Source organism: Condylura cristata, unplaced genomic scaffold (genome assembly GCF_000260355.1).
Source record: "Condylura cristata isolate star-nosed mole 26May11 unplaced genomic scaffold, ConCri1.0 scaffold00009, whole genome shotgun sequence".
In the NCBI taxonomy this organism is placed as follows: Eukaryota; Metazoa; Chordata; class Mammalia; order Eulipotyphla; family Talpidae; genus Condylura; species Condylura cristata.
The window spans coordinates 35,407,581-35,419,691 of record NW_004567110.1 but is presented as its reverse complement, the minus strand read 5'-3'; the positions used below and the strand labels follow the sequence as shown (position 1 = coordinate 35,419,691).

At 36.4% G+C, this 12,111-nt stretch overlaps 1 protein-coding gene across 1 annotated transcript in view; it reads right to left on the bottom strand.

The window, feature by feature from the left end:
• Positions 1–12,111, bottom strand: part of CNGB3 (cyclic nucleotide gated channel beta 3) — a 101,530-nt gene that overhangs the window by 9,098 nt on the left and 80,321 nt on the right. The window contains exon 15 of the mRNA XM_004679750.1: positions 10,232–10,350. Within this exon, the coding sequence (XP_004679807.1) occupies positions 10,232–10,350 (119 nt within the window). The remainder of the gene's footprint in view (positions 1–10,231; positions 10,351–12,111) is intronic.

Genomic DNA, 12,111 nt, shown 5'->3' with positions numbered 1-12,111 from the left:
CTATCATCTTTCAATTATCACAATAATCTCTTCAGTCACTTATCTAATCAACTTCTTATCTATTTATCTACATCTCTATAAGATGAATGATGATGTTTAAAGAGTATTGATTGGATGAGCCTATTTCATTCACATTCTCATAGCCTTGAAGACAGGGTAATCCAGTAGGAGATACAACTAGATGGCAATGGGAACTTAATTTGGACATGAGAATGTCTCTGTGGCAGACTATGAAAGCAGAACGGAAATAGCATATTTAAATGTCAGGTTATTTTGAGATTCTCAAGCTTTAATTAAACTTGCCTACAGGTTACACGTTTGGAGTGCTTGATGAGTTTTTCATCGGAAGAAATAGTCTGTCTGCCAGATGGATTTTGCCCAAACTCTCTCAGCAACATTTAAAATAGCATCTTCTACCCCCCCACCCCATCCATAAAATGCTTCTCCAGCATTCTGCCAATGTAAAGTTTCACTCATTAAAGAGCTTAGTAAGAAGCTCCCTAAATAGTATCAGCCCCTTATAGAGATTCTGAAAGAATATGTTCATGCTGGACAACAAATAGTTCAAGTTAACAGTAAGTTTCCCCACATCAGAAAAAAAAAAATTAGTGAATATAAGCAATAGCAAAGGAAACAAAGGAATGGGTTCTAACTATAAATCCATCTTTGCTGGGACCTTAGAAAAATACCTTTAAGGACCTTTTGATTTTCCTTCTAATCATGAAAGTATTTATTAAGCACCTATCATATATTCAGCACAGTGAAAAGAAGTAGGGCATAGAATTATTAAAAAGCCATAGTATGGTTTTTGATGAAGAAATCAACTTTTAAGCCAGATAACCGTATCATGTAGTAACTGCATTTCTGAGTATTCTTAGTAGGTTATTTAATAGCTCTGTTAGGAAACAAGGCCATCTTTTAGTACCTTCTATATTTGTTTGGTTTTCTTTAGGGAGGAAACTGGTATTCACAGGCCCCTGATATTTAATTATAAACAAGGTGCTATCAAATGAAATGTCTCATTGAAATTTTAAACCCTAAAGTGTAGTATATAAAATAACTAGTAACAATACATATATTAACTTTGTATTGTTATGAGTTCTCTAGAGGAACAGAACCAATAGTACACACACAGATATGTATGAGGAGATTTATTGTAGAATTTGACTGACATGGTTATAAGGTTGAGAATTTCCATAATCCCACCAACTGCTAGCTGGGGAATTAGGAAAGCTAGTGGTATAGGTAAGTCTAAGTCCAAGACCTGAGAAGGGGGGAAGAGAGGAATCTATATTACAAACTCAGATCTGAGGCTAAAAGCCCAAGAAACTGGCGCACTGATGGCTAATACAGGAGAAGATGACATGAAATTTCAAGCTGAGGAAATAAATTTGAGAGTGAAGGACAACTTTGTCCTTCCTCCACCTTTTTTGTTCTGTTCAGGACCTCAGAAGATTGGATGATCCCATCTGCATTGGAGAGGCTGAAAAGCTAATCTCTTCCCCAAACACCCTCACAGACACCCCCAGAAATAATGTTTTATCAACCATCTAGGCTTCCCTTAGCCTAGTCGTATCAGAACACATACAATTAACCAGCATAGTGCTATTGTTTCAAATAAGTGAATGATAGAGTTACATGAATGTCAGAGAACATATAATCAGGGTGAGAGGACCTGTACATGTACAACACTCTGTAAATATCAGCAGCAACTTGCAAAATGAAAATTGTTATTTTTGCCTCTTTCTCTAAATATATGTACACACACATAAAACACATACATGCAATTATACATATATATTTATACACACATGTGTGTGTGCAAGTGCACACACAGATAAATCTCACTTTGTTGTTCCCAGTTTTATTGGAATTTGCAAATATTGCTTTTACAAATTGAAGGTTTCTTGCAAATCTGCATAAAGCATGTCTACTGGTACTCTTTCCCAATAGTATGTGCTCTTTTCATGTTTCTGTATCATATTTTAGTAATTCTCACAATATTTCAACTTTTTCATTGTTATTATATTTGTTTTGGTGAACTGTGATCTGTCATGTTTGATGTTACTACTATAGCAGTTTTGGGGACACCAGGAACTGTGTCCATAAATGATGCTGAATCTGTGCCCTCTCTGGTGGTGCAAAAGGTTAAAGCACAGCACTATGAAGCTATCCATAGCCACTGCAGCATGAGCTGGATCCCTAGGCAGGAAGGTGATACACATGGCACAGCAGACCTCTCCTGACCTGCCCGCCGCTCCCCTCAGCAGTGGATTTCAGTCAATCTGCCTGTTCTGCTCCCCACTCTGTCTCTGGTGAATCCTCTCACACCTTCCACCCTGGCCCTCTGGCCTGTACCCCAGTTCTTGCATGCATAAATAAATAAATCTTAAAAAAAAGAAATTGCCACACAACTATGGATCAGGGACATTCTGTAGGGGAGGAGGAGGGAGAAGGAACAGAACAGGTGTGTGAAGAGAACAAGAGACTACGGTGATGGTGGACAGGTGAGCTGGCTGTGGGAATTTCATGGGAAACCATACATTGTACAAAAATGGAGGATGATTAATGAATATATTAAAAAATAAAAATAAATAAAAAAAGAAAAAGAAATTGCCACATCCACCCCAAGTTGGTTCAGCAATCATCACTCTGATTCATCTGCAGCCATCCACAATGACAAGACCCACAAAGACAATGACTTGCTGAAGGCCCAGATAATGGATAGTAATTTCTAGCAATAAAATTTTTAAAAATTAAGATATATACCTACTTTTCTATATAATGCTATTGCATACCTAGTAGACTCTAGTTGGTGTAAGTGCAACTTTTATATATACTGAGAAGCCAGTAAATTCGTATGACTTGCTTTATTGCAATATTTGTTTTATTGAAGTGTTCTAGAATTGAACTTGCACTGCCCTCAAGATATGTCTGTCTGTCTGTATGTAAGCATACATATGTACTCTTTATCATGTGACATATATGATATGTGATGGATACATCATATGTTTCAGAAAGAGCTAGAATATCAGAGAATCCTAGCTGGTTTCTTATGCCCAGTTTTTTCTGCCAAGATTGTCACAGATGGTATCAAAAATTGTGTATTGTACACACAGAGTAAAACGTGACTAAAGCTGCACAGAACTGTACTGTATACAACTTGTACAACTTCTTTTAGCAGAGCTATAGCATCCAGAAAGCACTCAGTGGAAAGCAAAAGGCATACCTGAGTGGAAGCACAAATGAAAAACAAGAATGGAGATGTAAAATGCAATAAATATAAAAAATAAAAATTTTAGTCTACAAGAGCTTCAACAGGTCAATTAAATGCTGAAGGACAGGAATGGACTTTCTGTTCAGGAATGAACTTACCAAAAATATGAAATTATAATGAGGCACACCTGAAACTTACATAATACACTATCACTTCATTGTTAAAAAAAGAAGTAAGTTTGACCATAAAAATGGACAAATTCTTAACTTGAAGTCTGGCAGAAATATGTCCTGAAGGGCTTTGTGGAGAGGCCTCTATGTTAATGGGTGACAACATCTTCATATTCTTTAGATAGTTGTAAAAATAAGTTTGATAGTCCTGCTTGTGATAGAGTCCTCATAAAAAACTGTCACTCCAAGGTACAGGGCAGTGAAAGTAATTTTATCAGAAGAGAGGGGTTCAGTGTTATTCATTCCTGATACCCAGCTCTCCCTTTATTATTTTGACATGCTCCATGATTTCTAGCATATCTAGAGAACAAATAATCTTCTAAAATGTTGCTTTTCTCAGTTGGACTTTTATAAATAGTTTTTTTAAATGAGTTTGAGGTTGTACAAATCATTTTGCTTTGGAGGTTAATCACGCAAGAGAAGATAAGAAATTTTCTATGTAAGCTGAAAAGGAAAGGAAAAAAGAAATAAAAGATAAATTAGAAGTATTAGAAATAGCTTATTCCACAATGGGCTAGTTCCTCTGACAATTTCTGGGATTATAAACATGATTAATATCTGTACTCAAGGTGCTGTAATCTAGGGGTGGGATAAGTATGTGTCAGGGCTATCAGACTAGCGAAAATTAATAATATTGCTAGTAGTAATATTAAGCTAATAACTTTGCTTGCTATGAGTAAGGCATTTTCTAGGTTTTAAGTATTAAAACATACAAACCTTTTCAATCCTATAGGTTAGTTAGGTTAGTTATGTATTATTATTAATCCATTTTGACTGATGAAAATGTGAAATCTCGGTTGAGTAGCTTGCCCAATCAATACAGCATTTAAGTCAGCCTTCTAAATATAAATTATCGATCTTCTAAAACAGATAAACACTATTCAGAATGATTAGTGCTTTGATAATTATAGAAAATAGAATGTCTCCTAAAATAAGAAAGATTCTAGTTTAAAAGCAATTAAGAGGCCCTCCCTGGTGGCGCAGCGGGTTAAAGCACAGCATTAAGAAGCTAAAGCCACTTCCACATGAGTTCGATCCCAGCCTGCCCCGGAGGTGACCACATGGTGTGGCAGACCTCTCCTGACCCGCCCGCTGCTCCCCTCAGCAGTGTACTTCGTCGATCTGCCTGTTCTGCTCCCCGCTCTGTCTCTGGTGAATCCCCTCACCCTCCGCATCTCTGGCCTGTACCTCAGTTCTGTATGAATAAATAAATAAATCTTAAAAACAAACAAACAAAAAAAATAAAAGCAATTAAGAAATTAGCTGAGTAATATGTCACTGTGTATATTACATCTTTATGTCATCACCTGTCAGTGGACATTTAGGTAGTTTTCAGCTCTTGGATGTGATACATTATGTTGCAAAGAAAACAAGGGAGTATATATCTATTCAAATTAGTGTCTTTGTATTTTTTTGAGTAAATACCAAGAAGTGGTATAAATGGATTACATGGGTATTCATTTATAATTTTTTGAGCATCTCCAACAGCTTTCCAAAATGACAGCACCCATTTTCATTACCACCAACTGTGTATTCGGGTTCCTTTCTTTCCACATCCTCTCCCACTTTTGTCTCTTGTCTTTTGGATGATAGCCATTCTTACAGGTGTGAGGTGGTATTGCTTTGATTTGCATTTCTCATTATTGCTTTGATTTGCATTTCTCTAATAATGAACACCTTCTAATGTGCCCACTGGTCATTTGTATACATTCACTGCAGAGGTGTCCAGTGAGATTCTTTGACCATTTTTTAATTGGGTTGTTTTCTTTTTGTTGAATTGTGTGACTTTATAAATCTTGGATATTAGTTCCTTATTGATATATGATAACCAAATATTTTTTTTCAGTTCAGTAGGTTCTTTTTACTTTTAGTGATAGTTTCTTTTGTTGTGCAGCCATTTTCTAGTTTGATACGATGTCATTTGCTTATTTTTGCTTTTGTTTTCCTTGTCACTACAGTTGAGTTTCCAAAGACATCAATGAAGCCAGTGCTGGGAAGTGTCTTGCCAATGTTTTCTTCTATGTTTTTGGTTTCAGAGCTTACATCCTAATCTTTGACCTATTTTAATTTATCTTTTGTGGGTGGTATGAGATAGTGGTCTAGTTTTAATTTTTCATGTAACTGTCAACATCATTTGTTGAAGATATTTTCCTTCCTCCATTTTATATTCTAAGCTCCTTTGTCATAAATTAACTATCTTCATAAGTGTAGATTTATTTCTGGACTCTCAATTCTATCATTGATCTATGTCTATCATTATTCTAATATTATGCTCCTTTTATTACTATGGCTTTGTAGTATGGTATGAAGTATGGGAGTATGGTACCTTTATTATTTTTGTCAGAATTGCTTTGGCTATTTGGGGTCTTTTGTGGTGCCATATATATTTCAGTAATTGTTGCTCTGTTTCTTTGAAGAATGCCATTGAAACTTTGACAGGGATTAAGACATGCCCATTTTTTTTTTAAGATTTATTTATTTGTGCATACAGAACTGGGGTACAGGCCAGAAGCTCAGGGGCAGCGAGAGGCCTCACCAGAGACAGAGTGGGGAGCAGAACAGGCAGATCTACGAAGTACACTGCTGAGGGGAGCAGCGGGTGGGTCAGGAGAGGTCTGCTGCGCCATGTGGTCACCTCCGGGGCAGGCAGGGATTGAACTAATGCAGAAGAGGCTTTAGTTTCTTAGTGTAGTGCTTTAACCCGCTGCGCCATCAGGGAGGGCCAAGACATGCCCATTTTTTAATGCTCCATGATCTCATCTTGAGATCTTTAACTTATTTACATCTTCAAAGATCCCCCTTTTCTTCAAATAAGGTCATATTCACAGGTTCCAGGGAATAGGGCATGGGCATAAGTTTGTGAAGGCCACTGTCCGACCCACTGTAGGCATGGTGTGACTAGTCTTTGTGACTTTGCTTCCTCCCAATGAGTGGAAGGATGATCTATACATGTATAACACTGTCTCCATGTGGTACTGAGGAACACGAAAGTTCTGCTTTTATTTTCCAAATAATCTCATGTAAACTAAGTCTAAAGGACACTATGGTCCTTATGAAACTTTTGGCTTCATAACATTTTAAGAATATTCTCACTATTGGACATAATGCATACATTTGATTACCTAGTATTGGAATCTTTTGTTTCTTCGCCCCACTTGTTTGTGAGACCCTTGAGGGAAGTGATTGTTTCATGCCTCCAATTTTACCCTCATGACTGGCAACTATGTCATTTATGGCTTTCCTTGAAGCACTTCTTATTATGCTATAAGGGGTCACAATAATAATTTTCTGTTATTTTTAAAAAAGATTTATTTATTCATACAGAACTGAGGTATAAGCCAGAGGTGCAGGGGTGGTGAGAGGATTCACCAGAGACAGAATAGGGAGCAGGACAGGCAGACTGATGAAGTGCATTGCTGAGGGGAGCAGCAGGTGGGTCAGGAGAGGTCTGCCCACCACATGGATCACCTCCAGGTCCGGGGATCGAACTCACACTGAAGCGGCTGTGGCTAGCTGTGCTGTGTCCTAACCCATTGTACCACCAGGGACGGCCCCAAAATTTTCTGTTTTTTTAATCTGATTAAAATTTGATTCATTAAAAACTGATGAATTGCTTCTGAAAATTATTTTTTAAAAGATGCTGGGTAAAAATAAAAAACAACATTTATTGTATAAGTTTTGGGTAGCTGCTGGTGACACAAGATGGGAAGTTTCAGCTCTTATACTTAATTGCTCAGTCTGTTGGGGGAATCCATCCAAACAACTACAGTGCAACTACCATAATAAAGTCATAAATGAAATATTATGAAAGCAAAAAATAGGGAGTAACTAGTTGTTTTGGGGTGCTTAGAGGTGGCTTCAGAGAGGTGACATTTAAAATGAGTTTCGATGGATAAGTAGGTATTTTCCAGGAAAAGGACATTCCATAGAAAGATGAAACCAGTAGGGAATCCTGCTGAAATCATAATAGCAATATCAAGAACAAAAATTCAGATGAGTTTCAAGAAAAGAGAGAGTTTTACAGATGCAGAAAGAGGCAAGGAAGTAGTTAACTATGCTCTGTGAACGGGTTTGGCACTAAGTGTACACATAAAGAAAAGAATGAAGTCAGAAATGCCACAGGGCTATCCCTCAGCAGGCCCTGGGTCTTTCTTTAAAAAATGAGGTGTCTGTACTTTTCAGATGTACACTGGAAATGTGGCCTGGGTATTCTCCATGACAGGCTGTAAATCTATATTTCAGTCAAGACTTAACGCTTTTAGAGTAACATATAATGCTTTTGGAACCCTCAATTCTTCCCTGCCACACACACACACACACACACACACACACACACACACACACACACACACACATTTTTTTTCTAAGAAAAAAGAATCCCCTTTAAAAAGTGACACAGCAATGCTGGATTTAGCTCATTTTAACAAACGTCACAGCATTTTTGAGTACTAAACATGATTACTATATTTTTCCAGTATATAGATGTTTGGCAAACATGCCATTATCACTGGAATAAATATCACTAGAACTCCAGGGGAGAATGAAAACTGTGGGCTAGTGAAGCCTGTAGGTATCTGTGAAGAGGCAGATGAATCCTGTTTCTCCTTAGCCACAGCCAATAAGAGAATCTAGGGGAAAAGTTCCCCTTTCCTTAAATCACCAGACTATTGAGCAACTTGAGAGCTTGTATGGTCTACTGGTTTCAATTTGGCCTTAGAAACCAAATGGGTAATAGAAGATTTATTTGAGAAGCTGCTGTAAAGAATCTAAAACTCCTCTCAATTGCAATTTAGCAGCACCTGGATTGTATTCCAAGAATATTTCGCTCTGTGATGATAGTATCAGCAATTAATATACTTGTATTTTTAAAGCTTTATTCTTTGGGGAGGGGAGCTACTCCACCCATGGGAGAGGTCAGCTAATTAATTTCTGTAATATTTAAGATTAGACTGTTGCATATTTTATGACTTTCAAGATTATGGTGATTATTAAGTCGCTAAAATATTAAATCACTTTTGCAAGAACTCCTGTAAGGAAATGATAGAAAATAGGTAAGGAATGCAGATCTTGGACACTGAGATGTGTTTCCATCTCTGTGCCAAGACAGAACCCTCACAAAAGTGCCTGGTTTCAAGCAGGAAGGAAAAAAAGAAGCCCCAATATCAACAGATAAATAACTCACTTCAACAGTCTAAGGGACTCCTCATTATATTAATATGAAATTATCCATATCTCTGGAACTTGAAGGTAAGTTCTCACTAGCTATGAAATCAAAGTTTGCATAAACACTGTGGTGTAGTGAAAAAATCCTCACACTTGAAAATTGGATTATGATATTGTCCTTTTTACTTCTTAGCTATATTATCATGTATAAGGCAGTTGGAACCATGGAATTATAATTTTCTCAATTTTGAAACAAAAATATTAATAATAATTATGACTGAAAACTCCATTATCTTTCACTTGAACCACTGTAGCTGACTTCCAGTTGGCCTCCTCTATTTTATTCTTGTTCCTTTACTGTCTCTTCTTCATAAAGCTATTAGTCATCTTTTAAAATTATAATTCAGATTGTGTCATTGTTTTTGCTAAAACCATTTGTATTTAGAATAGAATGTAAATTCCGTGGTAGGACCTAAAAGATACTATATAAGATGCTTCTTGCTCACCTGTTTAGCATCTCCCCAGAGTGCCTCTTATTCACTGAACTCCAGCCACACTGACCTTACTGCCTATCAACCAGACAAGCTTACATCTCATCTAGGCCTTTGCCCTGCCCATTCTGTCATCTGCTGGGTTCTGTGTAATTTCTGGATGACGGCTCCATTTACTCTTCAAATATTGACTGTCCAGAGAGTTCCTTTCTAACCATTTTATGAAAAATATCATGGTTCCAATAGATTCTCCAAAAATTGCAATAATTTTTGCCTCCATGGTAATTATCACAATATAAATTAATCTTGTTTAAACTAAGTTTGTTGTTTGATTTATTGTCAGTTTTTCCCCACTAGACAACACTTTGCAGGTGGTAACATTTTATTTACTGTTTTTATATTATACTCACAGAGTTTAGAAAAATACTGGGCACTTAGTAAATATTTGTTGGATGAATAGAAGAATACATTTAAATACAGCAAAGCATATGCATAACTCTACTCTCACTCTTGAGGACTTACTAGTAGGGCATACTCTTGGCTACTAGGAAATAATAATATTAATGGTTAATATTTAGTGCTATTAGCTATCATTTTAAGTGTTTTTAATGAAGCAACTAATTTACCAACCTTCAAAGATATGTCCTAGTAGTATTCTATATTTGTAATGAGGACATTGAAGAACAATGGCTAAGTCAACAAATGAACAAAACTGGTAAGTGGTGGAACTGGGATTTGGTGCCACAGGCAACTTGGTCCCTCAGGGATAATCACTATTAATTGGGGACTCAAAATTGCTGTCTTAGTCTAGTGTTCAAATCTTCCAACAATCTGACATTAACTCTTTCAATCAGTTCTTTCAATTCATTCATTCATTTATTTAATATTCATTTAACCTAATTGAGCATCTACCTATGCCAGGCATTAACCTAGGTTTTGGGACTAGAGAGCTGAATGAGTCAGGTCTTTTGGAGGAAGAGGTGAGGGATAAAGAAATATGGATATTGATACACTCTCTGCATAATCAAACTTCACAAATTGGAACAGAAACTTTACTTATTTTGCATCCCAAGATCTTTCTTTCATGATAAATGACAGACCTCAGTATTTACAAGATATCTTTCAGTTACCTGATTTCTCCAAACACTGCCCCAGCTTTTAGCGTTACCAGAACTTGAGCACCATCAGAGCCTCCAAGAACTTGGACTTCTCCTTGCTTGATGATATACATTTCCTTGCCAATTTCTCCCTATATGCCAAATATGGAGAGGAAATGGCAACTTATTCTTGGCTATAATGCCCCAAATTAAGAAATATAAATTTTTTAGCATAAGTAATGAAGGGGTAATAAAACTAATTGCCTTAAGTAGTCTTAAGACCAGAGTTACTTAAAGACATTTGTTGAAATTAGTAGGAAAGTGTGAAAGAAAATTACTGGGAGTGATACTTCACAATACTTGCACACTGTATGGGACCACTGAACATTTGAAGATATTTCAGTCAGCACATTGTTTCAGAGACTGGCATAGGTGGAAGAAATAATTCCTAGTAAGCCTGGTTGCCCTGGCTAGGGTGACCTCTTGTTTACTTTGAAGAAAGTGTTTAGTTTATGCCTTATTCTTCTGCCTATAGCATTGAGGCTATTACTAATTGTGGCACAAGAGACCTTTAAACTATTATTTTACTCCATATTGAGAGGAAAGTGTTAACACAGCAGGTTGTTTTATTCAGTTCTTACTTAACTCTGGGGATTCGCAGAGCTAGCGCAATGACCGTTGTTTAAGTCCTGAGAGGTACATTCTTAAATGCTCACAAAGCTTTTGTGTGTTTGCAGCAGGGTGGATAGATGTACTAGGCTATCAATATTGTTTAATATAAACACATGATTTATGATGTGTACTGGTGTCCAGTTTGGGTCTGAAACAGGGCTGGTCATATGACCAGGCTCTTTTAAGAACTAGACCGCAAGCCTCAGATGGGCTTCCCTAGGTTGTCACTCTGGTCCAGAGGTGGTCCAAAAATGATTCCATGTGTCTCTCTCAGAAAACTGGGAAATCTGTATCTGGTTTCTCTAGCTTACGTGTATATATATTGCTTTTCCAGCATTTTATGCTTTGCTATAATAAATCTTATGCCATAAACATGGCTTCATGAATCATGAAAATCATCAAACTTATAAACTAATGCATGGTTGTAGGGCCTTTGAAGCACATCTTATTCCAAGATCCAAAAAGCATATATATGAGTTATAATAGATCTAAATGGCATTTGGGTCATGAAAAATGGTTAAATTCTTAATAAGCCAGTTTGCATAAAACAAGGGAAACTATTGGGATAATAGTAATCACATATCTTAGTGAGTTACTGAGTTATTAAAAGAATAGTGTAAGTCTAATAAAATTACTTAGTTAACTCAGGTTGGGGTTGGGTTATTTGAGTTAGTCAAAGAGCACCATATTGCTAAAAAACTAGATGACAATAAAATTAACTCGGGATTAAACAATGTTGATTACAGTTTATGCTGCTATGACTGACACAACTACTTTGTTCAGTTGTTCAGCTTAGGGTATGTGAGACAAGCACTCATTTTGAATAAAGGAGATCTAATTTTAACCATTCTCTGAGATGTTTAACTCATTCAGCACCAAAGGTTTGCTTCTTGAACATTAACTGTTGTTAGGTTTTAAATGTTAGTTTGGCTTTAAAGTCATCAGACTCCACCTTTTAGTTAACATCTGGGGATTGAAATTCTTTTTTTTTTTACTCTTCACATATATTTATGATGAAGGTAGATTAAACTTTACTATTTCCATTTTACAAAGAAAAAAAAGTACAGACTCCATGATATAGACCATATTTCATGATGAATCTAATATCAAGAATGGTCTCTTAAAAACCAATGAAGTATCTATAGATGATTGTAAAAGTAAGGGCAAGTGCCTGAAAATTAGTTTTCCAAGAGATAATCCAGGAAGTAATGATTAAAAAAGTGTCATATTCCTTATTCTTT